Genomic DNA, 18,049 nt, shown 5'->3' with positions numbered 1-18,049 from the left:
TCCCTTTATACAGATTCACCAGTTTTTGCTGTAACATTCTGAATGTATGTATGATGTATGTTTTTCTGAATCATTTGAGAATAAAAATAGAGACATCACGCTGCTTTGCCCTGGATACTTCTGTTGCATTTGCTATGGAGAATGACATTCTCCTATGTATTTACACTACAGTGATCAAAATCAGGCAATTTAATATTGAAACAAGCCATTATCTAATCCATAGTCCAAATTCTAAAATTCATCAGTTTTCTCAACTAAGTCCTCTATAGTTGTTTTTTTCCCCATCCTAGGATTTCTTTTTACTGTTTTTAATAATGACAGCAAAAATCAAGGTGCCAGTCAGCACACGACCAGCAGCACATCCAGTCGTGCAGACCAGCAGAGGGCTGCCCCGCCAGTGGGTCTGTGTCACTGCTACATGTCAGCCCACTGGTTGCAGAAGGGCTTTGCGACCACGTGGGGAAGAGCGACGCTCCCGGTGTGGGGAGAGGCGGACTTGTGACTGGGTGGAGAGCTGTGGTGTTTTGGGGATGCAGAAGTCCCGTGCAGAAAGTGTGGGAGGAAGAGGATGGCGGCAAGAGGGAAACACCGGCTTGTCTGAGGAGGAGGCCTCACTGGAGCAGTCCAGTCACAAAACCTAGCTTCTCGGGAAATTTCATGAGTTTCCATCATATGCAGTCTTTCTAGGCCAGTGGTTTTCAAGCTCTGTTCTTTATTACTTCCAAGATTATGCGCATATTACGTTCAAATGTCATTTTTTAATCCAGCTTTTAAAGTGATCTGTTGTTGTTCAGTCACGTCTGACTCTGCACACCAGGCTTCCCTGCCCTTCCCTATCTTCTAGAGATTGTTCAGTTTCCTGTGCATCGAGTCAGTGATGCTGGAGATTAAAAGAGAAACACTTGGCACAGTACGCACCAAAGTTGACGTGCTGGGGGTCACTGCGCTCACTGGACGCCGCCTTCCTTCTCTCTGGGGCGGATCTTGGCTTAAAGCTTCTTTTCCACCTGTGGATTTTAAGGTGTCCCTGAGCTATTCCTCCACACTCTCCATTTCACATTTATGTTTTCAGTAGAGCATAATTGTACTTATTGTTTGACTGAAGGAAATGTTTAAATTTAAGCTTATGAAATACATTTATATGATATGGTGCTTTTTTATCTCCTCTATTTTTTGGATGTTTCACCTGTTACTAGAAAAGACTTCTCTTGTTTTTTAGAAGTTTGGAATCTGCATTACATTCCCCAGGGGAGTGCATCCCGGGCTCCTGCAGCTTCCTTCCCTCGGTCTCTTCCATCAGCTCTGTATTCCTGCGTGTCGTTCTTGAGCTGCCGGTGCCTGCTGTCTGTCCTTTCTCCATCCGCAGCCTCTGGTGCTTCCTCTCTTGCTCTGCTGACTCTGGTGGCTCCTCTCAGGTTCTCATAGGAGTTGTTTGTATGTGTTGAATGGGTAATAGATACACACCGTAACTGAGTCATACCAGAGAAAGTAGAAGACGAGTCTCCCTCTCCACGTCTCTCCCAAGAATGGCCACTGTTGCCATATTGCTTAGTTTTTCAGAGTTGGCCTGCACCGACACCCGTGAGTGCACATGTGAGCAGCACAGCATAGTTCACACGCCTGCCACGCTCTGCCCGCACTGCTCTGCGCTTTACTCTTGGAGTAAAGTGGTACAAATAGAGCCTCCTCTTTTTATTAAGTAGGGTTTTGAGATTTCATTTTATGAATGTTGTGATAAATAACCTTTCACCTGAGAGTATTCCTGTAGGATCAATTATTCAAAACCGGGTCGCTGGTAGTGAGAGTGTGTCGTGTAATTTTGACAGTCGTTGCCAAACTGCCTTCCAAAGAGGTTCTGCCAGTTTACTCCAGCCAGCCTGGTGTGAGAGCGCCTGTTTCCTTACATACTCAGTGAAATATTTTGAGAGGGAGTGTGTGTGTGTGCGTGTGTGTGTCGTGTGGTGTGGTGTGTGTGTGTGTGTTTTATGGCCCAGAATGTGGTGTGTGTGTGTGTGTGTGTTATGGCCCAGAAGTGGTCTGTCTGAGTGAATGTTCCATGCAGGCGTCAGAAGAAGGTATGTTCTGCTGTTGCTAGCTGGAGGACTTTATGAATGTCAGTTACATCAGGGTGATTGATAGTGCTGCTCAGGTCAGCTGTATCCTGATTGATCTCCTGCCTGCATATCTGACAGAGAAGCGACACCTTCAGATGGCCGGTTGACCGCTTCGTCTCTTTCTGGCAGTTGTACCCGTTTTGCCTCGTGTGCTCTGCTGCTCTGTTGCTAGGCGCGTGCACATTAAGAGGATTGTTACGTCTTTGCGGGAGATTGAGCCATTTTATCATATGAAGCCCCTCTCTATGCCTAAAATTTTCCTTGTTCTGAAGTCTGCTTTGTCTTCACATTGAAGTAGTTACTCTAGCTGTCTTTTGACTTTTCACTTTTCACCTGTCTGCGTTTAGGGTTTTCTGTAACAATGTATAGTCGAGTCTTTTTTTTTTTATCCAGATGACAGTCTCTTTTGGATGGTGTATACAGAACACCCACATTTAAAACAGATTGTCAATATATTTGAACTAATATTACCGTGTATGTAACTGTTTCTGGTATGATGCCAGGCTTCTTTTTCTGCCTTTTCTAGTTTTGATTGAGCAACTTATCTGATCCACTTTTATCTCTTTTCTTAGTGTATCACATGTACCTCTTCACAAGTGTTTTTAGTTGTTGCCCTAAAGTTTACAATTCACATTTTAAACTAATCTAAATTTATCGTCAACTGACAGCACCCTGTTTCACCTATAATGGGAACCTTTTCACAGTATTGCCAACCCCTGCCTCCCATCTTTTGTAATATTGCTGTAATTCATTTCACTTACCCACATGCTGTAGTCACCCAGTACATTGTTACTTAATTTTAACAGTTTTTTTTTTTTTTTTAAGATCAATTAAGAATAAGAAAAAGAAGATTTAGTTTTGCCTTCATTAATTCCTTCTTTGGTGTTCTCCCATTCTTTATGTAAATGCAAGTTCCTGATCTGTTCCATTTACCTTCTGCCTGAAAAAAACCTTGGGACATTACTTACAAGGCATATCTGCTGGTGATGAATTTGTAGTTTTTGTCTGAGAAAAGCGGCTTCCCTGGTGGCTCAGAGGTTAAAGCGTCTGCCTGCAATGCGGGAGACCTGGGTTCGATCCCTAGGTTGGGAAGATCCCCTGGAGAAGGAAATGGCCACCCACTCCAGTATTCTTGCCTGAAGAATCCCATGGACAGAGGAGCCTGGTGGGCTACAGTTCACGGGGTCGAAAAGAGTCGGCTACGACTGAGCGACTTCACTTTTTTGGTCTGAGAAAGTCTTTATTTCACTTTGACTTTCTTGATGTTGGGTTGTCTTTTTTTTTTATGATTTTCTGTGAAATACATGACATAAAATTAAGCATTTTAAAGTAACGAGTTCAGTGGCATTGAACATATTCATAATATGGTGCAGCCACCTCCTCTGACAAGTTTCAAAACATTTCTTTCACTCCTTCACTCCCCTTACCCACTGTGCAGCTTTCCCTGTGCCTCGTCCACCTGGTCCCTAGTGGTTATCTGAACTCCATCTCTGTGGATTTATCAGTTCTGGATATTTACTATAAATGGAGTCACGCAGTATGTGACCTTTTTTGTGTCTGGCTTCTTTTGTGTCTTACATAATGTTTACCCACACTTATGGCGTGTATGTTATTCTTTCTTAGGGCTACATAACTCTCCACCGTGTGCCATAATTGATTTATCCGTTCATTGATGGAGCCGCCTTCACTGTTGAAGGATATGTTTGTCAAATGTAGAATTCTGGTTTGGTGGTTCATTTCAACAGCATTTGAACTATTTTGCTCTATCATCTTCTGTCTTGCATGGTTTCTAAAGACAAATCTGCTCTAAAATTTTTTTTTTCTTTATTGGTGAGGTGGACTTTTCTCCCAAAGGGAGAGTGGGAGAGAAATCTTTTCCCATGTTTTTGACAGGGAGAGTTAACTTTTTATCTTTTTTGGTCTTATAAATAGGATATACTTAAATGTAGTTTTTGAGTTCTTACTGTGCTTGATGTTCTCTGAGCTTCATGGATCTGTGGTTTGGTGTTTTGTCATTAACTACGGGAAGTTCTCACCTATTATTACTTTGAATACTTCTTCTTCTGGTATTCTAGTTACGTATCTGTTCTCTCCTGCAGCTGTCCCGTGGTTCTTGGGTCCTGTGCTCTGGGTTTTGTGTGTCGCGTGTGTATTCTGCGTTGGTTTCTTCGTGCTTTCCCCTTCACGTTTCAGTGGAGGGCTCCTTCAGGCCTGTCTTCAAGCTCACCGGTGGTTTCCTTGGTTGTGCCCAGGCATACTTCATTTCTGCTGCAGTGTGTTTGATTTCTAGCATGCTATGTTTTCTGAGAATTTTCATATCTCTGTAGATTTATCATTTGTTCTTACATGTTGTCTATTTTTTTTTTCCTTCAGAGATCCTTAGATACTGATCATGAGTTATTTTAAATTCCTTATCTGAAAGTTCTAACATTTGTGTCACATCTGAGTCTGGGTCTGATGCTTGTTTTGTCTTTCCAGATTGTATTTTTCTTATGTTTTGAAATTCTGTGTATTTTTTTTTTTTTTTGCTAAATGTCAGACAATGTTGGCTGTGTTAGACAGCAGGAACGGAAGTGCATCAGCCTCTGTATGAGGGGTTGTTGTTCTGGCTGGGGGTTGCGCTCTGTGTAATGTTTGCTGTGGCTGTAAGTGGCTGAAACTTCAGATTCCTCTAGATGCCTTTGTTTCTGTCCTCTTGACTTTGAGCTGCCCTAGATATTCCTCCTCAGAGAGTTTGTATCTTGAAGCTCAGCTGTAATCCGCTGTTACCATTCTGTAGCCTAGTTGGTAAGGTGTAAGGGAAGGGTGGTTGCTGTTCAGTCGCTCATTCGTGTCCAACTCTCTGCGACTCCATGGACTGCAGCACGCCAGGCCTCCCTGTCCATCACCAATTCCTGGAGCTTGCTCAAACTCATGTCCATTGAGTCAGTGATGCTATCCAACCATCTCATCCTCTGTCATCTCCTTCTCCTCCCGCCTTCGGTCTTTCCCAGCATCAGGGTCTTTTCTAATGAATTGGCTCTTCGAATCTGGTGGCCAAAGTATCGGAGCTTCAGCTTCAGCATCAGTCCTTCCAATGAATTATTCAGAGTTGATTTCCTTTAGGATGGACTGGTTGGGTCTCCTTGCAGTCCAAGGGACTCTGAAGAGTCTCCTCCAATGCCATAATTCAAAAGCATCAGTTTAGCTTGGTCAGTAAAGAACCTGCCTGCAAGGCAGGAGTCTTGGTTTCTATTCCTGGGTTGAGTAGATCCCCTGGAGAAGGAAATGGCAGCCCACTCCAGTATTCTTCCCTGGAGAATCCCGTGGACAGAGGCACTTGGCAGGCTGCAGTCCATGGGGTCACAAGAGTCGGACGTGACTTAGCGACTGAACCGCCTTCCTTACGGTCCAGCTCTCACATCCATACCCGACCACTGGAAAAACCATAGATTTGACTAGACGGACCTTTGTTGGCAAAGTAATGTCTCTGCTTTTTAATACACTGCCCAGGTCTGTAATCTTATGACGAAATCTCAGTATCTTCGTGGTCCTCTGTCCTTGGGCTATGACCTTCGCAAGTATTTATTTATTTCCCCTGCCCCCACTTAGATGAGAAAGGCAGGGTAGAGGGACCTGGAGTTGAAGAAATGGCCTTTCCGCAGTGGGATAAGACAAGTCTCTGGTAAAGTCTTCTCTCCTGGGGAACAGACCTTGGTTACATTGAGTTTTTTGTTTTGTTTTGTTGTTACCAAGAATACTCTTCCCTCTTCCCCTGCCAGAGTCACCAGAGGATCATTCTCATTTCTTTACCAGGAGACCCAGGTGGGTTCCTGGAGCTGGAACTCGTGAGCATGCGGGACCCTCTGTGACTTTACCCCCCGGAGTCTCTCAGCCCCGTCCTAGTGTACAGGAGGTCTCCAGCCTCACTGTGATCACCACTTGGGTTTCCCGCCCGCTTGGCTTCTGACCCACGTAAGCAGACCTTAGACTTGACGCATCCACTTCTCTCCAGATCTCAGTGTGCCTCACGGTCAGCTCTCTGATGGGCCCTCAAGGAAAGTCCTTGGTTTTCAGTTTTTTTTAAGGACGGAATGATGACTTCCCAGCCCTTCATGTGTGGAAGTTGCAACTGGAAGTGTACTTTGAGCGTGACTCACCTGTCTGTAGTTGGTTGGACATCCTCACCTGGGCATCTCACACTTGGCAGGCCAGAAGCAGACTCTCAGTGCCTGCGGCCTCTCGCCCGTCCACCGCCTGCTCAGGCTGGAGACCGGAGGGCCGCTTCTGGCGCCGCCTCCACGCTGGCGCCCCCCCGCCTGCACCCGCCTCCGCGCTCAGCTCTCCCCAGGGCCGCCCCAACTGCCCCCCAGCTGCCAGTTTCCAGCCAACATCTAAGAAGGTCTTTGTTTCCCATCATTCCCTCACTTAAAACTTTGAGTGTATTTAGAAAACACATTTTATCTTATTTAAGAAAGAAAACTTTGTCAGGTATTTTACCCACCTGAACTTGTAGGAATTGAGGCGTTGGTGGGGCCAAATGGAGAATGGGCCAATGTTTTATCATTGTCGCCTGTGAGCAACACTAATTATTCATGTGAGTTATTTATTTAAAAAATCATTTACTTTTTTGTGTAGTTCAAAAAACGTTTAAACATTTTTTACTGTTTTCATTTTAAGTTTCGTTATCTTTGCTGCTGTTCTTTGTTATGCTCTAACATGTGCTGGCCTGTAGTGATGACAGAGTTTGCATGTATTACATAAAGACCTGTGTGTCTGTCTGGGATGCGTGTGTGGATGTCTGTGTATATAGAAGAGTATAGGGCAGGTCTCCAATAGCACAAGGAACCGGAAGACCTGCTTCTGGGGAACAGCCCCTGAGTGGCTCTCACTGGCTTAGAGGCCCACACTCCCCACAGGGCCAGCCCCCTCCCCTCTAGATCCTTGGGCCTGACATCAGTTCCCAGAGCCCCTTCCTCTCAGGACGTCCCTCATCGGAACATGTCCTGTTGCTTAGATCACACTTTCCCCTAGACCTGTACCTGCCACCATTCTCCTTATCCTTGAATCTTCTTTAAAACGTCACCTCATCACAGAGGCATTTCCTCATCTCTCTTTCTAAAGTGCCTGCATTTTTCTCTTACCCCAGCCTGATCTTTCCCCTCAAAGCATGTATCATACACTTAAATTATTTCCTGGTTGGTCTGTTTACTTGTTTTTTTGCCAGTCTTTCTCATTAAACTAAAAGCTTGGTGAAAGCAGGCACCATCTCCGTAATGCCTGTCTCTAGCCTAGTGCCAGCAAAGGTCCGTCTAGTCAAGGCTGTGGTTTTTCCAGGAGTCATGTATGGATGTGAGAGTTGGACCATAAAGAAAGCTGAGTGCTGAAGAATTGATGCTTTTGAATTGTGCTGTTGGAGAAGACTCTTGAGAGAGTCCCTTGGACAGCAATGAGATCCAACCAGTCCATTCTAAAGGAAATCAGCTCTAAATATTCATTGGAAGACTGATGCTGATGCTGAAATTCCAATACTTCGGCCACCTGATGCGAAGAACTGACTCATTGGAAAAGACCCTGATGCTGGGAAAGATTGAAGGTGGGAGGAGAAGGGGGCGACAGAGGATGAGATGGTTGGATGGCTCGATGGACGTGGGTTTGAGCAAGCTCCGGGAGATGGTGGTGGACAGGGAGGCCTGGCGTGCTACAGTCCATGGGGTCACAAAGAGACACACCCGAGCGACTGAACTGAAGTGAGCCTAGGGCCTGACACGCGTGAGTGAGCCGCAAAAGAAAGTCCTGATTTACTCAGTGGGGGAGAATTGATGAAATGGCTGAGACAAGGCTTCCCAAGTGAGGGGGAGAAGTGAGAGAGCTGAGAGAAGGGAAGTACTTTCATCTCGGTCCTGTTATGTTCCAGGCTGTGTGCCAAGCACTTTGACGTGTGTTGTTTCACTTCCCTGGAGATCCTTTTTATAGAGCTGTAAGCAGGCTCAGAAAGCGCGAGGGCTGCTCCACGCTGACGCGGCTGGAAGGCAGTGGGCAGGCATTCCAGTCGTGGCTGCAGCTCCAAGCGCCATCTCAGAATCACAGACTCAGGTGTTCCCAGGCCCAAGCAGCAGTGGAGGAGGAGGCGGGGCAGGGGTTGGGGAAACCAGCTAAAGGGGCAGCCACACCCACCCTGCTGGCACCGGGGGGAACGTGGGCCCAGGATGGCCAGAGCTGCTCGTTTGTTAAAAAGAACTCTGTGTGTGTGCGTGCGCATGGGTGGTCATTTGTGTCTGACTCTTTGTGACCCCGTGGACTGTATAGCCCGCCAGGCTCCTCTGTCCACAGGATTCTCCAGGCAAGAATACTGGAGTGGGTTGCCATTTCCTCCTGCAGGGGGTCTTCCCAATCCAGGGGTTGAGCCCCCAGCTCCTGCATTGCAGGTGGATTCTTTACCCCGAGCCATCAGGGAAGCCTGAAGAGCAGTAAACAGGACTTCTTTGGGAAATACCCCACTTTTAAATGTTGTCAATTGGAGTTTAGGTTTTTTTTTTTAAATGTAAAAGTTGGAGAATTGAAACAGAAGTTAGGTCATGACTGGCTTTTTGCCTTCAAGCCGTCCCTTTGCAAGCTCTTTTTTCCAGTAGAAATGATGGGCCCAGCCTGGCTGGAACAGAGAGGGTGAATAGATGAGAATGGCAGCATGTGAGGCCATCGCTGAGGGCCTTTTGGATTAGAACCGGGGGCCTTGGGCTGGTAGAGCGCAGTCGGCACTGCTCGACAGGGCTGCACATCTCCAGCAGTGCCCACCCTGTGCAGAGTGAGCGGCGAAAGCCACACAGGGCTAGCGGGGAGAGATGGCGTTATGGCTCGATGCTCAGGAGCTGTTGCTGACACTAAAAACGGGCGTGGGTTCAGTGTAAACTGCCATGCTACGTGTGTCCACAGGAGTGCACGCAACCCAGTGCACGCGGCCTTCACTTGAAGGAGACTGGGGCTCGCTTGTAGAGGGTGCAGGGACCACGTCCCGGGGGCCCCTGTGCCGGCTTCTCCCACACCACTCGCTTCACCGGAGGCCTTCTTTGTGTTCACCTGGTGTTTCTTACTGAAAAGAGTGTTACAGACACGCTCACGATTCACATTAGACACACATTCTTCTCTCGTGTATCAGTGCATGGACTGTACAGCCCTTGGAATTCTCCAGGCCAGAACACTGGACTGGGTGGCCTTTCCCTTCTCCAGGGGATCTTCCCAACCAGGGGTAAGAACCCAGGTCTCCACACTGCAGGCGATTCTCCACCAGCTGAGCCAGCAGGGAAGCAGTGTATCAGTCACGTCGGAACAAAAGTGCTTTTCAGAACCAGCATTAAAGCCGCACTGATAGGAAGCAGGCTGCGGAAGGCCTTAGCCTTAAGAGTCAGAACAGTGTCCCTTCTTCAGTGCTCCCCCACCGCTCCCTGCCTCGCCCGCAGTTTGTTAGCGTTTGCAGGTTGGGAGTCTGCACATTTGTTCCAAGTAAAGAAATTAAAGCTTGCGTCTTGTGTGTGTTTCCTGGGGCTGCCGCAACAGATTACCACAAACTGAGCTGCTTAAAACAACAGAAGTGTGTTCCTCTTCTGGGGGCCAGAAACCCGGAATCCTGGTGTCGGCAGGGCCGGGCTCTGTCTTACGGTTCCAGGGGAGCATCTCTGCTTGCAGCCGAGTCACTGCCGCCTCTGCCTTTGTTGTCACGTGGGCGCCTTTTAAAGGGCAGCACAGTGCGCTGCCACTCAAGTCAACGACATCCGCAGGGGCTGCCCCAAGTTAGGTCAGCTGTGTGAGTCCTGGGGGCCAGGGCTGAGACTTCGTTCTGAGGGGACATGATTCTCCCTGGCACACCTTTCTCCTCTGAGGAGACTTAATCTTTGGATACGTCCCCTCAGTTTGTTGTCTCCTCAGTCTCATTACGGAGTCTGCCTGCCCATGTGTGTTAGCAAGGTCTCCCCACCTCATGGTCACTGTGAGATTCCAGAACACTTCAGGAAGAAAGTGAGAGCTGACAGGTGTGAAGAGGAGGTCAGACCTCTGACTCCCAGATCTCCAGGCTAGGGGAGGGCCTTTCGAAGGCCATTTAGCTCCCCTCCTCACGAAGTAGGCAGGAGGCCCTCCCTTGGTCGCCGGGACATGTTTTCTCACCCAGTCCAGTTCTCTGTCTCCAGTTGGACTGCTCCAGGGGCCCGGCACACCGCAGCTGGTAACGGTGAAAGGTCCTTCCTGTCCTTCCCGCTGAGGGCCCTGCTTCTAGCGTGGTGGGCCTTTGGCCCCTCGGCGGGAGTGACAGTGTGCGGGGCCTCTGGCCCGCGCTGTAGCAGCTCTGCATGGCCCCCTCTCTTGCCTCAGCGTCACTCCCTCAGAGCAGTCTCTCCTCCTCAGGCTGCCCCACGCCCTGCCCGTGTCGGGCTCTCTTCGTTCCCCTGCTGTTTGGCATCCTCCGTGGCGCTGGCGCTGACTGTGCGATGGCTGCACGGCCGGTCTGTCCTCTGGCAGGTGGGCTCCCCACCGGGTTCACGTCTGCATCCTCAGTACCGGGAGCAGCGCTCATCAGCGAGCAGCTGCCCAGTGAGCACGTGTTAAGCAACTGACTTCCTTGCTTGTGTCATTTTCTTGGGCACCTACCAGCGTTGTCTTGTCTCCTGTACTGGACATTGGCAGAGCCGTTGGGTAGGACTCTGTGCGTTTGCTGGGGATGCCGTGTCCCGAGGCATTTCTGTCAGGAGGGGGCACAGGTCCGTCTGTAGATGTGCCCCAGGGCGCTGGGGTCCCCCAGAGACACCACACATCTGCCCAGCCCAGGGCCCAGCGCGAGCACCCCAGGAGTCCTGTCTGCCAGGAAGGCCTGCTGGGTCCTCGGGGAGAGAGCGGGCAGTGCTCCGGGCCGGTGCCTGGCCTGGAAGAGAGGCAGGAATGGGCTGGAACAACTTCCGTGAACATCACGAGCGGGAGGCAGAGAAGTTGCTCTTCCCACAGCAGCTGATTAGTCGTGACTGGTGCACTGGGGCAGGGACGCAGGGAAGAGACCCCCTCTTGCAGGGGCCTCCTGAGCGGTGGGTGTCCCCGGAGAGCCAGGCTCAGGGCTTGTCGGAGTCGGCGCTCACTACCTCCAGGGCTGCCGTGGTCTCGTTCACGGCCTCTCTCCGGTGCCGACCCTGCGGGTGCAGCCCAAGCCAGGTGTCATGTCTGTGCTTGAGGACCTCAGAGTCAGGACGGGGGGAGGCTGGGCTGTCAGCAAGGAGCCCCCTGTGCGTCACTCCGAGGCGGGCATTTACAGGGCCTGCCCTTCAGAGGCCACCGTTCTTTAAAGCAGCCTTTGTCAGCTTGGGTTCAGAAACTCAGGAGAGGTCATTCCCTGCTCATCCAGTGGTTTGGGTTCCATGCTTCCAGTGCAGGGTGCCTGGGTTCCATCCCTGGTCAGGGAACTAAGTTCCAGGCAACGTGGCCAAAAAATAAAAGTTAGAGTTGTTCACATTTCTCAGTTTGCCTGGAACAAGGAGGTACACACATCCATATGTACATGGAGCCACGCACGGATGGATGGATGGACCTCCTTAAGCACACTCTCTCTCTATATGTAAGTTAAGATACCGTCTACTGTTTGTTATTGTCTCCATTTCATTCATAACAGAAGGGGCCTTTCTCGGTCCAGTTTAATTGAAACTTAGTTGATATGCAGCACTGTTCTGAGTGTAAACCACAGTAACTTAGATTGTACCATCACATTGTAAAGTGATTGCCACAGTACGTTTAGTTAACATTCACCAACTCATGCAGATACAGAGAAAAGGAAAAGGAAACATGAATGTTTATTCTCCTTGTGGTGAGAACCGTGGGGGTCTAGGCCCGGAACTGCTCTCACCCACGTGTGCGGCGGAGCAGTCACGAGCCGCGGGCCCCGCCCCCAGGACGGGCCTCGCCCCTGGAGTCTGCGCCTTTGCGGCGCCTTGGTGCAGTTTCCCGTCCCCTCCTTCTGCAGAGCATTGTGACTGTAAGAGTAGTAGGGATGGTATCACCCTGCAGTGACACAGCTCTGTGAGAAGTGGACTCTGAAAGGCTCCTTGTTGCCCCCTCTCTGGCCCTGGTGAGGCCGTCCTGGCCCAGCCACCCCCAGGCCGGCGCTGGCAGTTGCACGCTCTCTGTGAGAGCCCCTCCGCGTTGTGTCTTGTAGATCGTGACCGACCAGCAGACGGGGCAGAAGATCCAGATCGTCACCGCGGTGGACGCCTCCGGATCCCCCAAGCAGCAGTTCATCCTGACCAGCCCCGATGGAGCTGGAACTGGGAAGGTGATCCTGGCTTCCCCGGAGACCTCCAGTGCCAAGCAGCTCATATTCACCACCTCGGACAACCTCGTCCCCGGCAGGATCCAAGTAAGACCCGCTGACAGGTGTTTATCTCCGCATTTCTGCTGCCACGCTTGTTCTGGACTCTCACCTCTGCTCTGGAGGCCACATCCGTCCCTGAAGGTCCTTTGAGGACCTGCAGCCGTGGCAGGTTGCTGCCTTGGTTCAAGTGAAAAGCAGCAAGTGAGGGGCAAGGCCCAGACGGCAGCTACTGCAGTGCTCAGGGAGGGTGGAGATAGGAGGCCGACTGAGCAGGTGGTGTGGCCCCCTGGACGACTGTCTCACCACAGCTGACCACAGCCAGGTGAGGGCCGGCTGGGTCTGATCTGACCCGGCCTGGCCAGCCCTCTGTTCTGTCCTTGCTCCTGTGGGCTGCAGCCTGTGGCCCCTCAGCTCTGGCCTCTGTTCCTGCCCTGCTTCTCCCTCTGATGGGCGAGGTGGGGTCCGTGCAGGTGCAGGGAAGGGAAGAGCAGGAGCTGGCAGAAGAGCAGGCTTACTGGGATGCGCTGAATGTCCAGGCCTGGAGGAGTAGGGCTCAGGCTGGTGTCCCGCATTGGCCAAGCACAGAGCGAGGCAGTCCACCGTCGTGTTTAGCTCTGCTTTCTAATTAAAAAGAAGCTTGTGGTGACGTGGACTTCACCGCCTCAGTCAGTTTCAAGTGTCCATTCAGTGTATTGGCGTTGTTTTGCAACCCTCCCCCACTCTGGTCCATCCACAGAACGCCCCATCCTCCCCGACCAAAGCTCTATGGCCATTAAACACCTGTCCCCACCTCTCCCCAGCCCCTGGCCACCACTCCGCTCCTTTCTGTGGGTCTGATGACTCTAGGGACCTCACATGAGGAGACTCCTGTAATACTTGTCCTTCTGTGACTGGCTAATTTCACTGAGCCCGGTATCCTCAAGGTTCATCTGTGTGGTCACATGTCTCAGGATTCCCTCCTTTTAAAGCTGAATGATATTCTGCTCTGTGGATGGACCACGCGTGGGTTATCATTCATCTGTTGATGGGTACTGGGATCGCTTCAGCCTTTTGAGCACTGTGAGCAAAGCCGCTAAGCATCCATGTGTTTTGCAGGGGCATTCCGCTGTGGAGAGATTTCAGGAAGGAAAGGGTTTCTTTCCTTCTGCTCAGCTGTGTTCAGAACACCAGTGTGCAGAGCTTTCAGAGCTGTGCTTCTGAGACACTGCATGATGGACTTACTCATCCTTCCCTTCCCAGCTTCCACTCTGATCACCTGAAATCCGAATTCCTCCCTGCTTGCTCAGACTCCTCGCTCGTGAGAGGATGGCTGTGATCTTTCGCATCTCTTACCTCTTGGTCATTCCACGTAATGGTTTCTGTATATAGTCACTGCACTTAAATGACTGTAAGGCTTAGTGGTGGTGGTGTCCCACTCTGCGACCCCATGGACTGCAGCATGCCAGGCTTCCCTGCCCTTCGCCGTCTCCTGAAATTCGCTTAAGTTCATGCCCATTGAGTCCGTGATGCTATCCAGCCATCTCATTGTCTGCTGCCCGCTGCTGCTCTTGCCTTCAGTCATTCCCAGCATCAGGGCCTTTTCCAGTGAGTCAGCTTCACATCAGGCAGCCTAAGTGTTGGACCTTCAGCAACTGTCCTTCCAGTGAATATTCAGAGTTGATTGATTTCCTTTAGGGTGGATTAGTTTGATCTCCTTCCTGTCAAAGGGACTCTCAAGAGTCTTCTCCAACACCACAATTTGAAAGCATCGCTTGTTTGGCACTCAGCCTTCTTTATGGTCCAACTCTAATACCTGTACGTTACCACTGGAAAAACCATAGCTTTGACTGTGGAGACCTTTGTCTGCAAAGTGAGGTCTTTGCTTTTTAGCACACTGTCTAGGTTCGTCATGCCTCTCCTTCCAAGGAGAAAGCGTGCTTTAGTTTAGTGGTTGCAGTCACTGTCTGCAGTGATTTTTGTAGCCCAAGAAAATAAAATCTACCTCTGTTTCCACTTTTCCCCTTTCTATTTGCCATGAAATGATGGGACCTGATGTCATGATACTAGTTTTTTGAATATTGAGTTTTAAGCCAGCTTTTTCACTCTGTTCTTTCACCTTCATCAAGGGGCTCTTAAGTTCCTCTTCACTTTCTGCCATTAGGGTGGTGTCACCTGCATATCTGAGGTTGTTGTTTCTCCTGGCAATCTTGATTCCAGCTTGTGATTTATCCAGCCCAGCCTTTCACATGATGTACTCTGCATATAAGTTAAATAAGCAGGGTGATAATATACAGGCTTGCTGTACTTCTTTCCCAATTTTGAACCGGTCAGTCATTACTTCCACTGTATAATCATAAGGGATTTGATTTAAGTCATATCTGAATGGCCTAGTGGTTTCCCCTACTTTCTTCAATTAAAGCCTGAATTTTGCAATAAGGAGTTCGTGATCTGAGCAACAGTCAGCTCCAGGTCTTGTTTTTGCTGACTGTGTAGAGCTTCTCCATCTTTGGCTGCAAAGAATTTCAGTCAGATTCTGGTATTGACCACTTGGTGAGGTCTGTGTGTAGTTATCTCTTATGTGCTGTTGGAAGAGGGTGTTTGTTGTGACCAGTGTCTTCTCTTGGAAAAACTCTGTTAGCCTTTGCCCTGCTTCATTCTATACTCCAAGGCCAACCTTGCCTGTTACTCCAGGTATCTCTTGACTTCCTTCTTTTGCATTCCAGTCCCCTATGATGAAAAGGACATCTCTTTTTGGTGTTTGTTCTAGAAGGTCTTTATGGAACAGGTCAACTTCAGCTTCTTCGGCATCAGTGGTTGGGGCATAGACTTGGATTGCTGTGATGTTGAATGGTTTGCCTTGGAAACGAACTGAGATCTTTCTGTTATTTTTGAGATTGCATCCAAGTACTGCATTTCAGACTCTTGTTGACTATGATGGCTACTCCATTTCTTCTAACAGAGTCTTGCCAACAGTAGTAGATACAATGGTAATCTGATTTAAATTCACCCATTCCCGTCCATTTTAGTTGACTGATTCCTAAGATGTCGATGTTTCCTCTTGCCATCTCCTGCTTGGCCACATCCAGTTTACCTTGATTCATAGACCTAACGTTCCAGGTTCCTCTACCATATTGTTCTTTTATAGCATCAGACTTGACTTTTACCACCAGACACATGCACGGTTGGGCATTGTTTCCACTGTGGCCCAGCCACTTCGTTCTTTCTGGAGCTGTTAGGACTTGCCCTCCACTCTTACCCAGTAGCATGCTGGACACTTTCTGACCTGGGGCTGATCTTCCAGTGTCGTATCTTTTTGCCTTTTCACACTGTTCATGTTCGTGGAGCTCGCGCAGCAAAAATCCTGGGGTGGTTTGCCGTTCCCTCCTCCGGTGGACCACGTTTTGTCTCCACTGTGACCCGTCTATCTTGGGTGAACCTGCGTGGCATGGCTCATAGCTTCATTGAGTTACACAAGCCCCTTGGCCTCGGCTAGGCTGTGACCCACATTATTTCATAGCAGCTGTTGTTCACTTTTTCACGCGCCTTTTTCAGTCACATCACTATTGTAAATGGAGAGCACGGGGGTCGTGTAGAAAGTCTCCTACAAAGGCAGGAGAAATAGGTCTCAGAGGCCCCCGTCCCAGTCCCTCCACTTCCAGAGCCTCACGAGAGAGCTAGTTGTTTAATCAGTAAGGCTTAATTGTTTTTCTGCTAAATGTACTAGTCTGAACTTCCAAGCTGTTTCACGAGTGTAGAGAAGCAGCCAGAGACTTTGAGTATCCTCATGGTTGGAGCATCTGCACGGGACTCCCCCACGGCCCCGGGTCTCGGTGGTGGTAGCAGATCGGAGGGTGGGTCACTGAGAAGTAACATCGGGCCCTGGGCAGGCCCACCCCGACCCCCACCACTGCCGAAGGGTGTGGCCCAGAGGCGTGGCCCCCACTCCCGCTGGCAGAGGAGGCTGTCAGGTGGGGTTTCCCCAGTTCTGCCCAGAGTTGTTCTTAGAAACCCAAGATTAGGAATTCAGTTGATCCTGACTTGGCTTCTTGTTCTGGTTTTTCATCATCTTCAGTTCAGTTTAGTCGCTCAGTCGTGTCCAACTCTGCGACACCATGGACTGCAGCACGCCAGGCCTCCCTGTTCATCACCAACTCCCAGAGCTTACTCAGATTCATGTCCATTGAGTCAGTGCTGCCATCCAACCATCTCATCCTCTGTCGCCCCCTTCTCCTCCTGCCTTCAATCCTTCCCAACATCAGGGTCTTTTCCAGTGAGTTAGTTCTTCACATCAGGTGGTCAGAGTATTGGAGTTTCAGCTTCAGCATCAGTCCTTCCAGTGAATATTCAGGACTGATTTTCTTTAGGATTGACTGGTTGGATCTCCTTGCAGTCCAAGGGACTCTCAAGTCTTCTCCAACATCACAGTTCAAAAGCATCTCAGTTCTTTGGTACTCAGCTTTCTTTATAGTCCAACTCTCACATCCATACATGACTACTGGAAAAACCATAGCTTTGACTAGGTAGACCTTTGTCAGCAATGTGATGTCTCTACTTTTTAATACGCTGTCTGCTGCTGCTGCTAAATCACTTCAGTCGTGTCCGACTCTCTGCAACCCCATGGACTGCCGCCTACCAGGCTCCTCCGTCCGTGGGATTTTCCAGGCAAGAGTACTGGAGTGGGGTGCCATTGCCTTCTCCGAATATGCCGTCTAGGCTGGTCATAACTTTCCTTCCAAGGAGTAAGCGTCTTTTAATTTCATGGCTGCAGTCACCATCTGCAGTGATCTTGGAGCTCAAGAAAAGAAAGTCTATCAACTTTTTCCACTGTTTCCCCATCTATTTGCCATAAAGTGATGGGACCAGATGCCATGATCTTAGTTTTCTGAATGTTGAGCTTTAAGCCAGCTTTTTCACTCTCCTCTTTCACCTTCATCAAGAGGTTCTTTAGTTCCTCTTCACTTTCTGCCATAAGGGTAGTGTCATGTGCATATCTGAGGTTATTGATATTTCTTCTAGAAGTCTTGATTCCAGCTTGTGCTTCACCCAGCCCAGCATTTCTCATGATGTACTCTGTAAGCAGGATGACAATATACAGCCTTGACATACTCCTTTCCCGAGTTGGAACCAGTCTGTTGTTACATGTCCAGTTTAAATTGTTGCTTCTTGACCTACATACAGATTTCTCAGGAGGCAGGTCCGGTGGTCTGGTATTCGCATTTCTTTAAGAATTTTCCATAGTTTGTTGTGATCCACACAGTCAAAGGCTTTGGCATAGTCAATACAGCATAAGTAGATGTTTTTCCAGAACTCGCTTGCTTTTTTAGTGATCCAACGGATGTTGGCAACTTGATCTCTGGTTTCTCTGCCTTTTCTAAAACCAGCTTGAACATCTGGAAGTTCATGGTTCACATGTTACTGAAGCCTGGCTTGGAGAATTTTGAGCATTACTTTACTAGCGTGTGAGATGAGTGCAATTGTGCGGTAGTTTGAGCATTCTTTGGCATTGCCTTTCTTTGGGATTGGAATGCAAACTGACCTTTTCCAGTCCTGTGGCCACTGCCGAGTTTTCCAAATTTGCTGGCATATTGAGTGCAGCACTTTCACAGCATCATCTAAAGGATTTGAAATAGCTCAA

General features: G+C 49.2%; 1 protein-coding gene across 10 annotated transcripts in view; it reads left to right on the top strand.

Annotated features, from left to right (window-relative positions):
• NR2C2 (nuclear receptor subfamily 2 group C member 2) overlaps positions 1 to 18,049 on the top strand; it is a 113,623-nt gene that overhangs the window by 76,118 nt on the left and 19,456 nt on the right. For all 10 annotated transcript variants that reach the window (XR_009732592.1, XM_061397217.1, XM_061397224.1 and 7 more), the window contains one exon: positions 12,280 to 12,480. Coding sequence is in view for 9 of the 10 variants with exons in the window: in XM_061397217.1 (XP_061253201.1) it covers positions 12,280 to 12,480 (201 nt within the window). In the remaining variant the exon portion in view is untranslated. The remainder of the gene's footprint in view (positions 1 to 12,279; positions 12,481 to 18,049) is intronic.

The sequence above is a fragment of the Bos javanicus genome, chromosome 22, assembly GCF_032452875.1.
Source record: "Bos javanicus breed banteng chromosome 22, ARS-OSU_banteng_1.0, whole genome shotgun sequence".
Classification (NCBI taxonomy): domain Eukaryota; kingdom Metazoa; phylum Chordata; class Mammalia; order Artiodactyla; family Bovidae; genus Bos; species Bos javanicus.
This window is presented reverse-complemented; position numbering and strand designations above follow the sequence as displayed.